The sequence below is a fragment of the Myotis myotis genome, unplaced genomic scaffold (genome assembly GCF_014108235.1).
Source record: "Myotis myotis isolate mMyoMyo1 unplaced genomic scaffold, mMyoMyo1.p scaffold_m19_p_28, whole genome shotgun sequence".
NCBI classification, from domain to species: domain Eukaryota; kingdom Metazoa; phylum Chordata; class Mammalia; order Chiroptera; family Vespertilionidae; genus Myotis; species Myotis myotis.
In genome coordinates this window covers 772,102-792,020 of record NW_023416333.1, presented here as the reverse complement: position 1 = coordinate 792,020, position 19,919 = coordinate 772,102, and the positions used below count along the sequence as shown (strand labels likewise).

The 19,919-nt window shown below is 43.4% G+C and overlaps 1 protein-coding gene across 1 annotated transcript in view; it reads left to right on the top strand.

Moving 5' to 3' along the window:
• LOC118649174 (zinc finger protein 239-like) overlaps nucleotides 1–19,919 on the top strand; it is a 219,845-nt gene that overhangs the window by 9,954 nt on the left and 189,972 nt on the right. Inside the window, exons 3-5 of the mRNA XM_036295987.1 lie at nucleotides 3,009–3,135; nucleotides 10,217–10,290; nucleotides 11,245–13,684. Coding sequence (XP_036151880.1) covers nucleotides 3,009–3,135; nucleotides 10,217–10,290; nucleotides 11,245–13,539 — 2,496 coding nt within the window. The 3' untranslated portion in view covers nucleotides 13,540–13,684. Of the gene's footprint in view, nucleotides 1–3,008; nucleotides 3,136–10,216; nucleotides 10,291–11,244 lie in introns of the transcript that reaches the window.

Genomic DNA, 19,919 nt, shown 5'->3' with positions numbered 1-19,919 from the left:
ACTGAGTCGAGGAAACTTGGGGTGTCTGCCTTCTGAGCTCTATCCCCGAGTCCCCAGTGCTGGCTTCTGCTCTCACAGCTCCAGTCCACTTTTCCCTTCCTTTGCCAGAGCACAAGGTGGGTGGCTCCACAAGGCATGTTTGTGCCTTGGCCCTTTAAGAGGGTGCCTGAACTTTCAGCTGCCACTCCCTGGCAGACAGAACCCCATTGCTTTTGACAGCTTGATGTTATGTGGGTACCTTCCTCAGTTTGGTGCTCTCTGCTGGGAAGCCCAGCTCCGGGATTAGATCCCAGAATTCTCAGTGGCTCCCCTCCCCGCCCCCCACCCCTCAACCAGCTGAGATATCTCTCTTGGACTTCAGTTGCCATCTCTGGGTCACGTCTCTGCCCCTCCTACCTGTCTCTATGCCGGCTCCAACTTCGGTCCTTTGATGTCAGGGTTCTCTTCTGTGAGTTTTCCGTCGATTATTCAGGAAGCCTTCTTGTATTTCAGTTGTCATTACAGCTTGTTCCTGGGAGCATGACCATTAACATCCTCCTACACTGCCGCCATTTTTAATCTATTTACCTTCTATAATTGAAACTTTGTGCCAGCACTGGAGCTGAGAGGCGGCTCCAGCTCTGAGTCTGCGGCCTGCTGAAAGCAGTATCTGGGGTTTAGCGTCTATAATTGAGACGTTGTTGCTCTCAGAGCTCAGAGACGGGCCATGGCAAGCAGGGAACCTTGGCTTCCCCCATCACTGGAACAAGCAAGCCTCCTGTTCGCTTCAGCTGCGTGGCTGCGACCGCCATCTTCGTTGGTGGTTAATTTGTATATTGCCATGAGTAGCCAATGGGAAGCGTAGCGAAGGTATGGTCAATTACCGTTTTGTTTTGTTTTTTAAATATATTTTTATTGATTTTTTGCAGGGAGGAAGGGAGAGGGACAGAGAGTTAGAAACATCGATGAGAGAGAAACATCGATCAGCTGCCTCCTGCACACCTCCCACTGGGGATGTGCCCACAACCAAGGTACATGCCCTTGACCGGAATTGAACCCGGGACCCTTCAGTCCGCAGGCCAACGCTCTATCCACTGAGCCAAACTGGCTAGGGCCAATTACCCTTTTTGTCTTTTATTCGATAGGATGTTCAGTTTCATTAAATTTCTACAGCATCTTTTCACTAACGATACGTAAAAATTTTGAAGGAAATGTAGTAGTAGGAAAATTAGTTCCTTCAGCCTGGTGTGTATCAGTGGTGGAGGGTTGGATTCCTGGTTTAGGGCAAGTAGGTCCTGGGTACATGTGGTAGGCAGGCAACCCATGCATCTCAGTCTCTTTCACATTGATGTGTGTGTGTGTGTGTGTGTGTGTGTGTGTGTGTGTGTCTCTGTCTCAACCTTTCCCTTTTGTGCTTCTACCTCCCTGCCTCCCACTCTGCAAAATTCATTAGAAAAAATCTCCAGGGTTGAGGATTTACAACCACACCAAGGAAACAATAGGTCTTAACTTGTTTTTATCCTTATGTGTCTGTCCTTATTGGGCTTATAAAGCAAAAAAGGGATCATACACAAATACATTCTTGAAACTTACGGAATCACCTAACCATCTTGATTTCATACTTATAATATGTATGTCTCTGTGCCTAAATTGTTAACATTATTTCAAGTATTTTTTCTTTTTTCAAGTATAGTTGTATGGATTTCAGAAAGGAAGGGAGAGGTAGAGAAAGATAGAAACATCAATCATGATAGAGAATCATTGAACGGATGCTTCCTGCACACCCCACACTGGGGATCGAGGTGGCAATTTTGTTGTGTTTCCTGATCAGATATCCAACCAGTGACATCTTGGTAAATGGGTCTGTGCTAAACCACTGGGCCATACCAGTTGCACCAGGCAAAATAATCTTGTTCTAAGATTACTCATAGTGAATTTCCAACTAGGATTGTGGTTCCTATCTGTCCTATTCCATGCGAACTGGATTCCATTAACAAAACCTTTTAGTTCAAAGTTCTGTAGGAATTATTTAATGTGTTTTCTTTTCCTGTGTATTCAGAAGTATGGCACATGATTTGGAAACATTGGCATCACTAGTAAAAAGTGAGTTGGTTGCCGAGGCTGGTTTGGCTCAGTGGATGGAGCGTCGGCTTGCGGACTGAAGGGTCCCAGGTTCGATTCCGGTCAGGGGCGTGTGCCTGGGTTGCGGGCACATCCCCAGTAGGAGATGTGCAGGAGGCAGCTGATCGATGTTTCTCTCTCATCGATGTTTCTGGCTCTCTATCTCTCTCCCTTCCTCTCTGTAAAAACTCAATAAAATATATTTAAAAAAAAAAAAAAAAAAAAAAAGTGAGTTGGTGACATGAGTGGAAACACAGGCCCCTTCTCAGAACCTGGATCAGAATCTATGTCTTTACAGAAGTTTATTTTGCTTTGGTTTGCTTCAACTTAAGAAGTCCATAAACTCCAACCCAACATTGCATTTCCATCTGAGAAATATACCCCACTGGCCCTTAATGATGCAAACACAGCTCTCAGAAATCCATATGCTTGTACCCATGCCTTAATTTAATTTATTTTTAATATATTTTTATTGATTTCAGAGAGAAAAGAGAGAGAGGGAGAGAACAATGGTGAGAGAGATTTCGTGATCGACTGCCTCTAATAAACCCCCTGCTTGGAATTGAGCCTGTATCCCTGTCTTGTGCCCTTGACAGAAATTGAACCTGCGACTCTTCAGTCTGGAGGCCCACCCTCTATTCACTGAGCCCACTGAGCCAAATTGGCTATGGCCCTGACTTAATTTTAAAGTTTAGTTTCTTATATAGGAAAATCTAAACCCTGGATCTTTGGACACGTGTCATCCTCTTTTGTCAATGTTAGAACACATATCAGAGAATGTTACTGGGGCAAAGTTATCTGATTCAGGATACTCCCCTAGGTCCAAACCTCTTCTGACACTGTTTTCATGTTGGGTGACTTTGTGAACTCTTCTGGTGACCTCTTGGTAAATGTTTCTTATCTTTCAGGGACCAGTGACCTTCAGGGATGTGGCCATAGATTTCTCTCAGGAGGAGTGGGATTTCCTGGACCCAGCTCAGCAGAAATTGTACCTGGATGTGATGTTGGAGAACTATAGCAACCTGGCCTCCCTAGGTGAGGATGACTTCCTTCCTGAGTTCCTACTCTACCCGCAGGTTTTTGTTTCCTTTATGATTTTAACATCTCCATGGCCTTCTCTTTTCTGTGGTAGATTCTTGCTCTCAAAGAACACGTTGGTCCATAACTGGTTTGGCCCGGTGGATAGAACACTGGCCTGCAGACTGAAAGGTTCCAGTGTCGATTCTGTTCAAGGGCAAATGCCAGAGTTGTGGGCTCACTCCCCAGTATGGGGTGTCCAGAGGCAACTGATCAATGATTCTCTCTCCTCATTAATGTTTTTGTCTCTCTCTCTCCTGTCTTCCTCTTTAAAAGGAATAAATATATATAGTTTTTTAAAAAGGAACAAATGGGGAATTCCTTGGTGTAGAAAAGAAACACTTTTTGATGTATGTGAATTAGGAACTCAGTGTTTGCACACATTACATTTTGTCTACACTAATGAAGGTAATATCAGAAAGTAATATTTTAAAAATCATTTTCTAGAATATTCTATAGTCTACACTAGAGGCCTAGTCCACGAAATACGTGCATGAGAAGGGTCCTTAGGGCTGGTCTCCACCCTCTCCACCTCCTCCTTCCATCCCTCTATTAGTGCCCCACCGCTATCTCTGCTCTCCATCCTTCTTCTGGACGCCCCTGGTGGTCAGCGCACATCATAGGGAGTGATGGCACACCTGCTCTCCAGGTCATACTCCTGAGAGGACAATTTGTATATTAGCCATATGCTGGGGTCCAGCCCCAGCAGGTCCAGGGGTCCCCAAAGGTGTGGACGAAGTCAGTGAAGAAGGAATGACACGGAGACAGCGTTCAGTTGATCAGCAGCCTTGCCAGGATCTCTAGCCACAGTCTCCAGCCAAGTTCTTTGTCCATGTTCTCTTGCTAGGTTCTCCGTGTTCTCCAGTCAGGTTCTGTAGCCATGTTCCCTCGCTAGGTTCTCCAGCCAGGTTCAGTCACCACGTTCTAGTCAGATTCTCTTGCAATGTTCTATCCAGGTTCTGTGGCCAGTTTCTGTCCAGGATCTTTTGCCATGTTCTCTCGCTAGGTTCTGTCTCTAGGTCTGTGGCCAGTTTCTGTCCAGGATCTTTTGCCAAGTTCTCTAGCTAGGTTCTGTCTCTAGGTTCTGTCTCCAGTTTCTGTCCAGGATATTTTGCCATCTTCTCTCCAGCGAAGTTCTTCTGTCTCTAGGTTCTGTGTCTAGGTTCTGTGTCCTGTTGTCTTGTTACATCTGTATTTATACCAGTTGATTCCAATCCTATCAATCTCTATTCCAAAGGTTAGGGCGTTTCTTATCTCCATTCCAGGGAGTAAAGATGATGTAGCTTAAGCATGATTGTTCATAGTTAAAGTGATTAATTACCTGCCTGGCACTTAGTTAAGGGGTTTTATTCCCTCCCTCACTTCAGGGGAAAATACCTACCTGGGGAAACAACCTTTCTCAGAAAGGTGACCTTGGTTAAAGCACACAGTGCCAAGAAGGTGAGCAAACATATTAAGAACAGTATGCCATATATGCCAGGTCCCTTGAAACAGCAAGGATGGACCAGCTCCTGGCAGCCATATATGTGTTTTGTGTGTGTGTGTGTGTGTATGTATGTATCCGAATATATATATATGTAATAGACAAATAGGATAATTGCCCGTACCTTCGCTACGCCTCCCATTGGCTAATCAGCGTGATGCAAATTAGCCACCAACAAATATGGCGGTTACTTTTCATACGTAGGCGCGAAGCGGATTAGCGAAGACTGAAGGCGGCTCCGGTGGGAGCAGGGAGAGGCGTGGAGGCGGCTCCGGTGGGAGCGAAGGTCTCGGTCCTTGGTGTTGGAGGAAAACCGGTGCTGGCAGCCAGGGCAAGGGAAGGCCTACTGCACGAATCTTTTCCTACAACAGGCCTCTACTGTGTGTGTGTGTGTGTGTGTGTGTGTGTGTGTGTGTGTATACATACATACATACATACAGTGGGGCCTTGACTTACGAGTGTCCTGACGAACGAGTTTTTCGAGATATGAGCTGTCTCTCTGCTGATTTTTTTGCTTTGAGTTGCAAGCTAAAATTCGGGATACGAATCAGATTTAAATACCCCATTGCGCCGAACTGGTTTGGCTCAGTGGATAGAGCGTCGGCCTGCGGACTGAAGGGTCCCAGGTTCGATTCCGGTCAAGGGCATGTACCTTGGTTGCGGGCACATCCCCAGTAGGGGGTTGCAGGAGGCAGCTGATTGGGGTTCCCTGCCCAGGCCTGATGCCTGTGCCAGAGGCATCAGGCCTGGGGTGGGGGCAGAACCAGTGATGGGGGGAAGTGAGGGTCCCCTGCCCAGGCCTGACACCTCTGTCAGAGGCGTCAGGCCTGGGCAAGGGCCCGATCCTGCGATTGGAGGGTGATGGGGGTCAACGCCTGAGGGCTCCCAGTATGTGAGAGGGGGCAGGCTGGGCTGAGGGACACTCCCCCCCACTGCACCCCCACACCCAGTGCATGAATTTCGGGCACCGGGCCCCTAGTATTAAATATAAAACAAAAATTTTCTATAACTTTTCTTTTAATAGATTGAGTTGTTATTACCTTTATGTTTCTATCTTTTATCCAGTTTGGTTTAATATTTGTATATGGTGTCTAATAACAGCCCAACTTCGTTTATTCTTTTACACGTAGACATCTCGGTATGTCAACCCTATTCGTATATGTGAGAGTATCCTTTATTTCTTTTGTGGTATAAGCATCCTGTAGAAGATTGTTTTACCTCATGCTTGGGACGTTGTAAATGCACATTAGGCATATATATATATATATATATATATATATATATATATACACACACACACACACACACACACTAGGGGCCCGGTGCACAAAATTCGTGCACTGGGTGTGTGGGGGGGGGGTGTCCCTCAGGCATTGACCCCCATCACCCTCCAATCGTAGGATCGGCCCCTTGCCCAGGCCTGACGCCTCTGGCCTAGGCGTCCGGCCCGGGCAGCAGAGACCTGTAGTGGCAGCGGGGCGGGTGCGGCTATCGCGCGGGCTCCGCCCCTCCCTTGCAGGACGCCTCTGGCTGAGGCGTCCGCCCCGGGCAGCGGGACCCACAACTGCAGCGGCCCCGCGATCGTGGGCTCCGCTTTAGGCCCAGGCAAGGGACCCCTAGCTCCTGGGACTGCCAGCTTCGACCGTGCCCAGCTCCCATCGCTGGGTCCACCCCTACTTCCTGCTATCACTGGCCAGGGCGGAAAAGGCACCTGATTCTCCGATCCTGGCTGGGGGGCAGGGCAAAGGCGGCCCTGGGGCCGCCTTTGCCCTGCCCCCCAGCTCTTAGCTCCCCCCTGGGTTTCCGATCACTGTCAGTGGCAGGGGGCTTCTTCCTGCTTTCCCTTTCGCCTCCCTGCATTGTGCCTACATATGCAAATTAACCGCCATCTTGTTGGCAGGTAACTGCCAATCTTAGTTGGCAGTTCATTTGCATATAGCCCTGATTAGCCATTGAAAAGGATAGCATCGTATGCCAATTACCATTTTTCTCTTTTATTAGTGTAGATAAGCTCCCATCACCTCTGAGAATCGTCAGTCTGTTCCATTTCCATGCCCCTGTTTCTATTACATTCACCAGTTTATTTGTTTATCAGATTTTTTATTCATGTGATTTTTAGATTCACTTGTTGATAGGTATGCATTTACTTTTTTCATAATTTTTTGTCTTTACCTTTTACTTCTCCTTCCTCTTCTTAAAGAATACCATTCAGTATTTCATATAATACTGGTGTGGTGGTGATGCACTCCTTTAGGTTTTTCTTGTCTGTTAAGCTCTTTATCTGACCTTCAATTCTAAATGATACCTTTTCTGGGTAGAGTAATCTTGGTGTATGTTCTCTCTATTCATCGCTTTGAATATTTCTTGCTACTCCCTTCAGGCCTGCATAGTTTCTGCTAAAAATCAGCTGACAGGCATATGGGTGCACCCTTGTAGGTTACTAACTGTTTTCCTCTTGCTGCTTTTAAGATTCTCTCTTTGTCTTTTACCCTTGGCATTTTACTTACAATGTGCCTTGGTGTGGTCCTCTTTGGATTCCTTTTGTTTGGGGTTCTCTGCTCTTCCTGGACTTGTAAGTCTATTTCTTTCACCAGGTAGGGGAATTTTTCTGTCATTATTTCTTCAAATAGCTTTTCTATATCTTGCTCTCTCTCTTCTTCTGGCACCCCATAATTCGGATGTTTGTACACTATCTTCATATTGGGTGTGTTTTGCTTCCTCGTATTTCAAATCTGTGACTTGATTCTCGGTATCCTCTAGTGTACTATTGAATCCCTGTATATTATTCTTTATTTCAGTCAGTGTATGCTTAATTTCTGACTGGTCCTTTTCCATTTTTTTGTCATTTTCATTGAGATCCTTGAAGGTCTCTGTAAGTTCTTTGGAGGTTTCTAGAATATTCTTGAGTAACCTTATAACTGTGGTATTGAACTCTGTATACAGTATTTTGCTTACTTCCATTCCTTTCATTTCTGACATGTTTCTTTGTCTCCACATTTTGGCTGCTTCCCTGTTTGTTTGTATGTACTACGTAGCTGCTCACTCTCCTTGAGTTGATAGCGTGGCCTTGTGTAGTAGGTGTCCTATTGGGCCCAGTGACTCAGCGTCCCCAATCACCTGAGGTAGACACTCTTGGTGCACGCCTTTATTGCTGTGTGCGCAGTGTTGTAGTTGAGCCTTGATTGCTGTTGGCATCACTGGGGGTAATTGACCACCAGGCCAATAGCCAGTGCTGTCCAGCTTTGACTACAGTGGGTGAAATACTGTGCAGGAGATACCCTTATGGGGCAGGACTTACTTCATTGGTGCTTTGGTGCTCACTGAGTATGCCCCTTGAGTGTATCACTTACGGATGAGAAGAGTTGTAATCTGGTATGGTCTCACACTGAGCACTGGATACACTGGCTCTTGGATCTCTAAGGAGATGCAAAGTGAGCCATTGCTTGGGGCACCCAACAGGAGCTGCAGAGAGTTCTGCAGATTCCTTCTCTTTGTATCGGATTTGGAAGTGCCCAGATGAGGTCCGACTGTGAAGCAAGGCAGGCTGCCGTTGTTGCCAGTTCTTGGGCCTTTTTTTTTGATAACTTTGGAGGTCCCTGACCTAGCTGAAGATTGCTTGACAGGTTTTAGGCCGAGAATGGACAGGCCTTTACTATGCAAAAGCCACTGCCCACAACTTGGGTGTGGTATTAAATTGGGTAAGGTGGGGTCTCAGCGAATCTTCAGGGTGGAGCAAACAGCAATGGCTGCCAATCAGCGCTGTACCTGGGAGATCCCAGCAAAGGAACCATGACCGGTGCAAGCACCTCTGTTTGGAAGAAACTTTCCTCTGTGTTCCTGCCCTGATGCCAGATAGTCCAGTTTTTTTTGTTATATATCTGTGTCCCCCTGACTCTCACAAGGCACTAGAGCTCAGAGCAGTCGGAAACTTGTATCTCCCTCTAAATTAAAAAAATGACACACCCAGGTACCAGCCCTTTCCACGCCTCTGCACCTCCTACCAGTCTCAATGCACTTTCTTCTTTACCTCTCTACTCAGCCAGCTTTCTGGCCATTCTGGATGATAATTGTTCTGGATATTATTTGTAATTTTGATGTGGCTGTGGGATGCAGCAGATTACAGGTGTTTACCTATTCTGCCATCTGGTGCCTCTCTCCCAGGGAAATTCTTTGATGTTGAAGATGTCTTTCATTAATGATTCTACTCTATTTTTTAATTTGTGTATTCTGTTTCTCAATTTTTCCTTTCATGGTGGAGTTTGTAAAATACTTTCTCATTGTATTTTCATTTTGGTTCTATAATATTTCAGTGATATTATATAGTTGTCTTTTTTCTCCTTTTCGGCTTTAATATATGTAGTTCCATTCCTTTTTTTACAATATTTTTATTTCTTTCAATTTGTTAATGTGATGTATCATGTTTATTGATTTTCAGATATTGTACCATCTTTGCATCCCTGGGATAAATCCAGCTTGGTCATGGTGTATGATCTTTCTGATGTACTGCTGCATCCGATTTGCTAAGATTTTGTTGAGGATTTTGGCATCTATGTTCATGAGGGATATTGGCCTGTAATTCTCTTTCATTGTGTTGTCTTTACCTGGCTTTTTTTACAATATATTTTTATTGATTTCTGAAAGAAAGCGAGAGGGAGATAGAAACATGAATGATGAGAGAGAATCATTGATCAGCTAACTCCTGCATGTCCCCCCAGTGGGTATCAAGCCTTTAACCCAGGCATGTACCCTTGACTTGATCTGAACCAGGGAACCTGCAGCCCACAGACAGACGCTCTATCCACTCAGCCAAACTTACTTATTCAGGTAATTATTATCTTTCTATTGATGTAGTCCCAGTTTGTTTATCTGATGGTACACTTTTTCTGATTCTATGCATGCCTTGATATGTTTTGTTGAGATTCTGGTGTTGTAAACAACCTGGCTTTTCAACATCCCTTCTATAGAAGGAAACAAATAATAACCATCTGTGGCATAAATTCTACTTTCATTGAACACTGTTTTGATTCCTGTATTTTTCATTTCATTGTCTGTTTAACTTCATATTTGAAATGTTCTCTGTGTCTTTCTCAGACCCATGGTATCTTTTCAGGCTTGATACACATCTTCTATATTGCAGTCATTGTGGTGCTCGAACAATTTATCATTGTCTCTTTATAGCAGCCACAACAGGGCACTCACTGTGTACTGCCATTCCATTCGCACTGTGTCATGCACAACAAACACATGTTCTTGAAGGTGCTTCAAAACAGTGAGATCATTGAACACGTACTTCCCTCATCTCTATCTCCAGCCAAGAAACTGGGAATTGGAGGTGTTTTTATATTATTGCCATTGTGTGACCGGGGGTTTGAGCACGTATCGTTGGCAGATGTTAGGAACTCCTTGCCCCTATTTGATGTGAGTTTTCTTCCTTGTACCTATCTTGAGCTTTCTTTGAATTCTTCGCTGGCTCTTAGAGTACTCCAAAATGTCATTTGGTCAATACTTGCTGTGCACTTACCTGATTGTCAAAACTGAAAACTTGTTTTCTTTCAGCTATACCATCTAAAGATAACCAAGCCTTTATGTTAAAGCCCAGAATACAGGATTTATTCCCTGAAATAATACTGGTAAGATATAAAAGGTGTCGCTTTGATAATGTATACTTAATGCAAGCCTTGGAATTTGAGGAAGACTGTGATGAGAAGGGAGGATATTAATATAAACAGAACTAATCTGGAACAATTATCATAATAAATTTCTTGTCACCTAACCATGTCAGGTGTACTTTGGATTTGGGAAACCTCCCTTATTAAAGTCAGTTCCATTGGCTGATAAGGGTGTTTCTGGACATGAAGGTTGAAAACAACTTTTTATTGTTACCCAGCCGTGGAAAGGAAAGCTAGAAAAACTAGTAACTCATGTAGTCTCTAGAGTAAATAATCATTGAAATTGTTTTAAAGGTAGAATGGGATTAAACTTTCATTAAATCATTTCTAAGAGGTATAAATTTATAGTGTATCTATATAATAAAATGTGCCCAATTTGGCAATCTTTTATGATTTTTTTTATGAAAAACGTGGTTTTATTGATTTCAGAGAGTAGGGAACAGTAAGAGAGAGGGGAAAATATCAGTGATGAGAGAAAATCCTTCATTGGCTGCCTCCTGTATGCCTCCCACTGGGGACCGATCCCCCAGCTGGGTCATGTGCCCACACTGGGAATGAAACCGGGATCTTCTTGTTTATACTTAGAAGCTAGCCGAAACCGGTTTGGCTCAGTGGATAGAGCGTCGGCCTGCGGACTGAAGGGTCCCAGGTTCGATTCCGGTCAAGGGCATGTACCTGGGTTGCGGGCACATCCCTAGTGGGAGATGTGCAGGAGGCAGCTGATCGATGTTTCTCTCTCATCGATGTTTCTAACTCTCTCTATCTCTCTCTCCCTTCCTCTCTGTAAAAAATCAATAAAGTATATTTAAAAAAAAAAAAAAAAAAAAAAAAAAGAAGCTCAACTGCTGAGTCATGCTTGCTGGGTTTTTGGCAATCTTTGAAACAAGGATTTATTCTTCTTTCTCTAATATTTAGGGTGTTCATACTGGAGAGAAACCTTACAAATGTAGAGAATGTGGCAAAGCCTTTAGTAAGTCCTCCAACCTTAATCGTCATCAGCGTATTCATACTGGAGAGAAGCCTTACAAATGCACAGAATGTGGCAAAGCATTCATTGAGTCCACAAAACTTAAACAACATCAAACAGTCCATACTGGAGAGAAGCCTTATAAATGTACAGAATGTGACAAAGCCTTTAGGTGTTCCTCAACACTTAGAATTCATCAGAGAATTCACACTGGGGAGAACCCTTACAAATGTAGAGAACGTGGCAAAGTCTTTAGACAGGCCTCAAAACTTACTGAACATCAGAGAATTCATTCTGGAGAGAAACCTTCTAAATGTACAGAATGTGGTAAAGCATTCCTCTATGCCTCACAAGTGATTCAACATCGGAAAGTTCATACTGGAGAGAAACCTTACCAATGTAGCGAATGTGTCAAAGCCTTTAGTGAGTCCTCCCACCTTAATCGTCATAAGCGTATTCATACTAGAGGAAAGCCTTACAAATGCACCGAATGTGGCAAAGCATTCATTGAGTTCGCAAAACTAAAACAACATCAAACAGTTCATACTGGAGAGAAGCCTTATAAATGTACAGAATGTGACAAAACCTTTAGGTGTTCCTCAAGACTTAGAATTCATCAGAGAATTCACACTGGGGAGAAACCTTACAAATGTAGAGAATGTGGCAAAGCCTTTAGTGAGTCCTCCCACCTTAATAGACATCAGAGAGTTCATACTGGTGAGAAGCAATACAAATGTACAGAATGTGGCAAAGCCTTTGGGGACTCCTCATCCCTTCGTTATCATCAGAGAGTTCATACTGGAGAGAAGCCTTTCAAATGTAAAGAATGTGGCAAGGCATTCAGTTTGCCCTCATCCCTTAAGTATCATCAGAGAGTTCATACTGGAGAGAAGCCTTTCAAATGTAAAGAATGTGGCAAGGCATTCAGTTTGCCCTCATCCCTTAGGTATCATCAGAGAGTTCATACTGGAGAGAAGCCTTTAAAATGTAAAGAATGTGGCAAGGCATTCAGTTTGCCCTCATCCCTTAAGTATCATCACAGAGTTCATACTGGAGAGAAGCCTTTCAAATGTAAAGAATGTGGCAAGGCATTCAGTTTCGCATCATCCCTTAATTATCATCAGAGAGTTCATACTGGAGAGAAGCCTTATAAATGTAGAGAATGTGGCAAAGCCTTCAGCCACTCTTCATCCCTTAATCAACATCAGAGAGTTCATACTGGAGAGAAGCCTTATAAATGTAGAGAATGTGGCAAAGCCTTCAGCCACTCTTCATCCCGTAATCAACATCAGAGAGTTCATACTGGAGAGAAGCCTTATAAATGTAGAGAATGTGGCAAAGCCTTTAGCCTGTTCTCACACCTTACTTCTCATCAGAGAGTTCACCGTGGAGAGAAGCCTTATAAATGTAGAGAATGTGCCAAATCCTTTTGCAACTCCTCAGTCCTTACTAGGCATCAGAGAGTTCATTCTGGAGAGAAGCCTTATAAATGCAGAGAATGTGGCAAAGCCTATAGCCAGTCCTCACAGCTTACTACTCATCAGAGAGTTCACACTGGAGAGAAACCTTATAAATGTAGAGAATGCGCCAAATCCTTTGGCTCCTCTTCACAGCTTACTACGCATCGGAGAGTTCATACTGGAGAGAAGCCTTTCAAATGTAAAGAATGTGGCAAGGCATTCAGGTTGGCATCATCCCTTCATTATCATAAGGGAGTTCACCAAGGAGAGAAGCCTTATAAATGTAGAGAATGTGGCAAAGCCTTCAGCTACTCTTCATCCCTTAACCAACATCACAGAGTTCATACTGGTGAGAAGCCTTTCAAATGTAAAGAATGTGGCCAGGCATTCAGTTTTGCAGCATCTCTTAATTATCATCAGAGAGTTCACCATGGAGAGAAGCCTTATAAAGGCACAGAATGTGGCAAAGCCTATAGCCAGTCCTCACAGCTTACTTCTCATCAGAGAGTTCACACTGGAGAGAAACCTTATAAATGTAGAGAATGCGCCAAATCCTTTGGCACCTCCTCAGAGCTTACTAAGCATCAGAGAGTTCATTCTGGAGAGAAACCTTATAAATGCCGAGAATGTGGCAAAGCCTTCAGGCAGTCCTCACACCTTAGAAATCATCAGAGAGTTCTCCATGGAGAGAAGCCTTATAAATGTAGAGAATGTGGCAAATCCTTTGGCTTCTCTTCAGACCTTACTATGCATCAGAGAGTTCATTCTGGAGAAGCCTTATAAATCTAATGAATGTGACAAAGCCCTTACCAAGTCCTCATCTCTTAATTATCATCAGAGGGTTCACACCGGAGAGAAGCTTTGTACATGTAGAGAATGTGGCAAAGCCTTCACTGGGTCATCAAACCTTACCAGCCACCAGAGAATTCATACTGGAGAGAAGCCGTGTAAATGTAATAAATGTGGCAAAGCCTTCAGCCAGTCCTCATCCCTTTCTCGTCATCAGAGAGTTCACACTGGAGAGAAGCCTTATAAATGTAGAGAATGCAGCAAATCCTTTGGCAGCTCCTCAGATCTTACAAAGCATCAGAGAGTTCATTCTGGAGAGAAGCCCTATAAATGTAGAAAATGTAACAAAGCTATTTATCAGTGTTCCTGTGTTACCGTACAGCAGAGAGTTCATAATTGAGAGAAGTTTTTCAGATGTGAGGAGTGTGGTAAGTCCTTGACCAGGTGTGAGAACTTATTGAACATCACAGAATTCATACTGGAAGGAAGCCTTATGAATGTGAAAAATGTGAAAAGCCTTTAAAAGCCAATGTATTACTGTACTTGATCAACATCAGAACAAAAAGAGACCTTACAGATATAGAGAATGGGTTAGAGCATTTACCCATCGCTTAAAATTTACATCAGAGATTTTATAGTGGAGGGAAGCCTTATATTGTAAAAAATGTGAGAAAGCCATTAGCCTTTGGTCAAATTTACTGAACATTTTAGGAATCATTCTGAAGAGAAACAGCAGTACTATAAAGTTTTCATCCAAAGATTTAACCATGGTTGAATCGTCATTGAAAATGATAAAATTGAGTCTTAAAAATTATGAGGCATATGTCAAAGTGTATATCCTTATTTGTATCTCATACAACATCTGGTGATTATTATTGGATCAAAGTCCAGCAGATATAAAGAATGTGACAAAGCTTAGTTAGTGTGCAAACCTTACACAACGTCAGAATTCATACTGGGGAGAAACAATACAAATTTAAACAGTGTCCTACAGACTTTAATCAGCATCTGTAGCTTATTCCTCACATTGGAATTCATTCTAGAGCAGGTGTGGGCAAACTTTTTGACTCGAGGGCCAGAATGGGTTCTTAAACTGGACCGGATACCGGAACAAAAGCATGGATGGAGTGTTTGTGTGAACTAATATAAATTCAAAGTAAACATCATATAAAAGGGTACGGTCTTTTTTTAGTTTTATTCATTTCAAACGAGCCAGATCCGCGGGCCATAGTGTGCCCACGGCTGTTCTAGAGGGAAACCTTAATTAAATGTGAAGAACGTGGGAGATCATACAGTTAGACCTACAGCCCCAGTCAATACCAGGGATTGTAATTGGATAGAAGTTCAATATTTATGATATAGGAGGATGGACTTTTAAAATATATATGTAACTTACAAAAACCCAAGGAATTTATACTTTAAAATGACTTTAAGATGTAAAAGCTTTATCCAACTATGTAATTGCTTATGAATTTTAATGTATCACTGAATTCACACTAGATAGGTAGCCAAAATGCCTTTCAGTATTGTTCTACATCAGAATGTTTACTACAGTATACTCCAAACTTTAAATGTAGTTAGGTAATGTTTTGTATACTTGAATATATCTACAGAATTAATGTTTCCATATGTACAATTATTTAGAGTGTTATCTCATTTAAATTGAAATCATATGAAGTATTTTCAAAATAAATTTGATCTTACTTCCATATCACTTGATGTTGCTATATTTTATTCCTGGTATGTGTGTGAAATCATGGAGTTGGTTGTTTCTGCCTTAAAGATCTATGAGCTGGCCCTGGCTGGTTTGGCTCAGTGGATAGAGTGTTGGCCTGCAGACTGATGGGTCCCTGGTTTGATTCCAGTCAGGGGCACATGCCTGGGCTGTGAGCTTGATCCCCAGTGGGGGCGTGCAGGTTGTGGCTGATCAGTGATTCTCTCATCGATGTTTCTGTCTCCTTTCCTCTTTGAAATTAATAAAAATATTTTTAAAAAAAGATCTGTGAGCTGTTGTATATTATATGGACTTCACTTATGTACACTTTATCATGGTATATTGGATACATTGTAAGGCACACATTTTTTGATCTATTAGAGAATTATACTATTGATTGAATCTTTTAAAATAGTTCTGATGTTTTTAAATGATATTTTTAAAGTTAATTCCCTTCCTGTGCCATCATTTTGGGATGAAAACTTTATGAGGGCATTTCAATTTGTGGTTGTGATGTTGAGGTGAAGGGAAGTACACTCAGGACTGTGCTGTTTGTCTAATAGGTTTTCCATAACTAACAGATATATTACAGTACCAGTGATGTGGTTGTACCAGTGATGTAGTACCAATAATGTAGCCAGGATGCAGAATTGGCATGAACGTTGCATGTGGAGAGAGGACACCTTTCCCTGGCTGCCCTGCTCAGTGATCTCAAAAAAATTAATTCTATTTCTTTCATGTCACATTTCATGTTCATTTATGTCTTTTTCACTTTATCTTCTAGGCTGCCGTTTATTTTGCAGTGATAAAATCACAGCATGTAAAGCTCTTCCTGTCCCACATCAGCCCCTCATTCCCATGTAACTCAGTAGTTTGCAGTTTTACTAATGTAATGTCTGATGTCAGAATTTGGCAAATATTTAGGTCTATATTCATGAAGTATGTAGACTACCACTCGTGTTTTTGCTAACACCTATCTATCCTATATAATAAAGTGGTAATATGCAAATTGATCCTCACGCCCTCACACAAGATGGCTGCCCCCATGTGGTCAAGGATAGCTGGCAAGGGAGGCTAGTTGTGGACAATCAAGCCAGCAGGGGAGGGCAGTTAGGCGGCGATCAGGTAGGCAGGCGAGTGGCTAAGGTTTTTGGCCCTTTTTATATTAGTTCTTTTGTCCATGTTGACTTTGTAGTCTTCTTTGTGTGTTTTCAACAATTGCCCTGTACATGTTGACTTTTTTAATATACTAGACGCCCCACCTCACGACGCCTCACACGCTCTGGGCATGCTGCTGGTGCTCCACCCTGCAACACCTCGCACCCTCTGTGGATATTGCCGGTGCCCTGCAATGCACCAGGGACCCTGCCAGCACACTGTGATTCTCTGTAGATGCTGCCTGCGCACCGGGCTGTTCGGGTGGGGCGAAGGCTCGAGCGGAGCTGTAGCACCTCCTGCTGATCCGTCATTATGCCATGAGGGATTGACGACCATTGACATAATAGCCTTTTATTATTAAGATATATACTAGAGCAGTGATGGCAAACCTTTTGAGCTCGGCGTGTCAGTATTTTGAAAAAAACATAACTCCAGTGCCATGTTACATATAGAAATTTTTTGCTATTTGCCACCATAGTAAAAGAAAGATTTATATTTTTGATATTTATTTTATATATTTAAATGCTATTTAACAAAGAAAAATCAACCAAAAAAATGAGTTTGCGTGTCACCTCTGACACGCGTGTCATAGGTTCGCCATCATTGTTCTAGAGACACAGTGCACAAGTTCATGCACAGGTGGGTTCCCTCCGGGTGGCCTGCACAGATCAGGCCGAAACCCACAGTCCAACACAGCCTGCAGCTCATACCTGCCCCTCCTGCTCATCCCAGCCCCACTGTGACAGCTGCGGGCTCACGCCAAATCAGTCCCTATTGGGAGAGGCTCCTCCTGCCACAGCAGCACTTGCCAGCCATAAGCCCCTATGTCTTGCACCCTCCCAAGGGATCGGGCTGAAACCGGCTCTGCGACATCTTCCAAGGGTCCTGGATTGCAAGAGAGCGCAGGCCAAGGCAGGGACAGGTGAAAAGGGCTTGGATGGGGTGACCTGTAATTTACAGAAGGGGTAACACTGAGGCCTCATTTCACAAATATACAATTTGAAAAATACCAAAAGCATGGCAGTGCTCCAGGGGATGGGGGTAGTAATTCTCACATCACTGATGGCAACCGGATTCAGTTCTCGAAGGCTAATCTGTATCAAGAGCCATAAAAATGTTCATATACTTGACCCAGTAATCCTATCCTAAGGAAATAATTCAAAGAAGAAAAACAAACCATTTTCAAAGACGCCTAATAGAGGCATTATTTCCTATGAAAGAAAAAGTTCGCCGAAACCGGTTTGGCTCAATGGATAGAGCGTCGGCCTGCGGACTGAAGGGTCCCAGGTTCGATTCCGGTCAAGGGCATGTGCCTGGGTTGCGGGCACATCCCCAGTGGGGGGTGTGCAGGAGGCAGCTGATCGATGTTTCTCTCTCATCGATGTTTCTGACTCTCTATCTCTTTCCCTTCCTCTCTGTAAAAAAATCACTAAAATATATTAAAAAAAAAAATAAAAAAAAAAAAAAAAAAAGAAAAAGTTCAAATGCCCAACAATAACTATGTTTAATACATGGCATACCTATGAATGCAGATAAAGGCTGCTGCGTGGACACTAGGTTTAAATAATGGTGTCATTATAATGTATTTTATGAATAAGAACAAAGGCACTGTCTGAAGAGAGAGAGATTTACTTTCCTATACTCTTTAATTTGGAGCCCCATCCCACTCGCTGCCAACTGAGCTGACTTCCCACCATTAGCGGAAAGCGATGACCCTCTGCCAGGCAATGCAGCATGCGGCACCACCAGTCCCTGGTTCAGAGGAAAGTGTGTTTGGCCTGTTACTCTAGTCTTTATGCTAACCTGGTTCCAGCTTCCGGAGCACAAAACTCAAGCCTTTGGTCACTTGAGTCCTTTAAAGTGCACCAACTAGCTCTCTAGCTTATTTGGACCTTAATCCTACCAGACCTGAGGCCCTGAACTTAACTGTCCCCTATAGCTGGGCTCCTGAGCATTAAAGAGAAAAAACCAACATGATATAGAAAAATAGTTACATGCAAACAAGTGGTTAGAATAAGATGGAACTTGGAGACATTGTAGAAAATAGGTCTATCTTTCATCTACCTTTCATCTAGCGCCAATATTCCACCTTTGTGTGGAAATTACCGAAAAATCGGTACAGCGGTCTGGTAGGGTTAAATGCCACCAACTCTCACTAGATTCCAAATGTTGTTTAAATTATATATCAAGAATTTTTTTTTTTAAAAAAGAGGGAGAGAAGAAGCTTATCAGAATAAGAGCATCCTAGGAATGTTCTTAAAGGCTCTATTGCCAAACCGGTTTGGCTCAGTGGGTAGAGCGTCGGCCTGTGGACTCAAGGGTCCCGGGTTCGATTCATGTCAAGGGCGTGTACCTTGGTTTCAGGCACATCTCCACTGGGGGGCGTGCAGGAGGCAGCTGGTCGATCTCTCTCATCGATGTTTGTAACTCTATCCCTCTCCCTTCTCTGTAGAAAATCAATAAAATATATTTTAAAAAAAGAAAAGAAAATCGCAACTATAAACATAAAATCCATCTTGTCTAAAGTGCCATTTAAGAGCACTTTTTCCTTACTGATTTATTTCTCTGGGAGATCTATTCATTGATGTCAATGGGAAGTTAAAGTCCCCTCCTATGATTGTATTAATTAACTTGAAAATGCTGTCCTTTCCCTCCCCCGGCCTGCGGATTTATGACCCAAGCAAATCAGAAGCAGAAAGTTTCTGGTTTCAAACCCAATCTGCCCACCTTTTGAATTCTCTGTAACTTCACTGTAAGAATGCGTTCCCGCCGAGACCGGTTTGGCTCAGTGGATAGAGCATCGGCCTGCGGACTGAGGGGTCCCGGGTTCGATTACGGTCAAGGGCATGTACCTGGGTTGCGGGCATATCCCCAGTGGGGGATGTGCAGGAGGCAGCTGGTCGATGTTTCTCTCTCATCGATGTTTCTAACTCTCTATCTCTCTCCCTTCCTCTCTGTAAAAAATCAATAAAATATATTAAAAAAAAAAAAAGAATGTGTTCCCGGCTTGTGAAGATCCTTGGAAAGACCCCTCCCTGGGACACCTGCAGCTGAAGGGCAGACCAGCCAGTAGCTCTAAGCACAGCCTCTGGGAGCTGGGAAACTTCAGTGTGAATTCCAGGTTCCTCCTCCCTCCTCCCTCTTTATGCTTTTGCCACAGCTACCATTTACTCGCTAGCACCCTAATAAAGGAACAGCCCCTCTATCTGGGGTGCTTTGTGCCTTCAGAGGGCACCTGGCCCTTTCCTCCCTTTAAAGAAGTAAAATAAACGCCCTCTCTCTGCTCATGTCTCTTCTCTCCCTTGTGAATCCTTTCGCAGCCGCATCACCAGCCAAAACCTTAAGAATGACGTGGGAAACTCCCCCAGGAAGGGCTGTGCTGTGGCCAGCGGTTCTCAATCTGTGGGTCGCGACCCTTTGGCGGTGGAACGACCCTTTCACAGGCGTCGCCTAAGACCATCCTGCATATCAGATATTTACATTATGATCCATCACAGTAGCA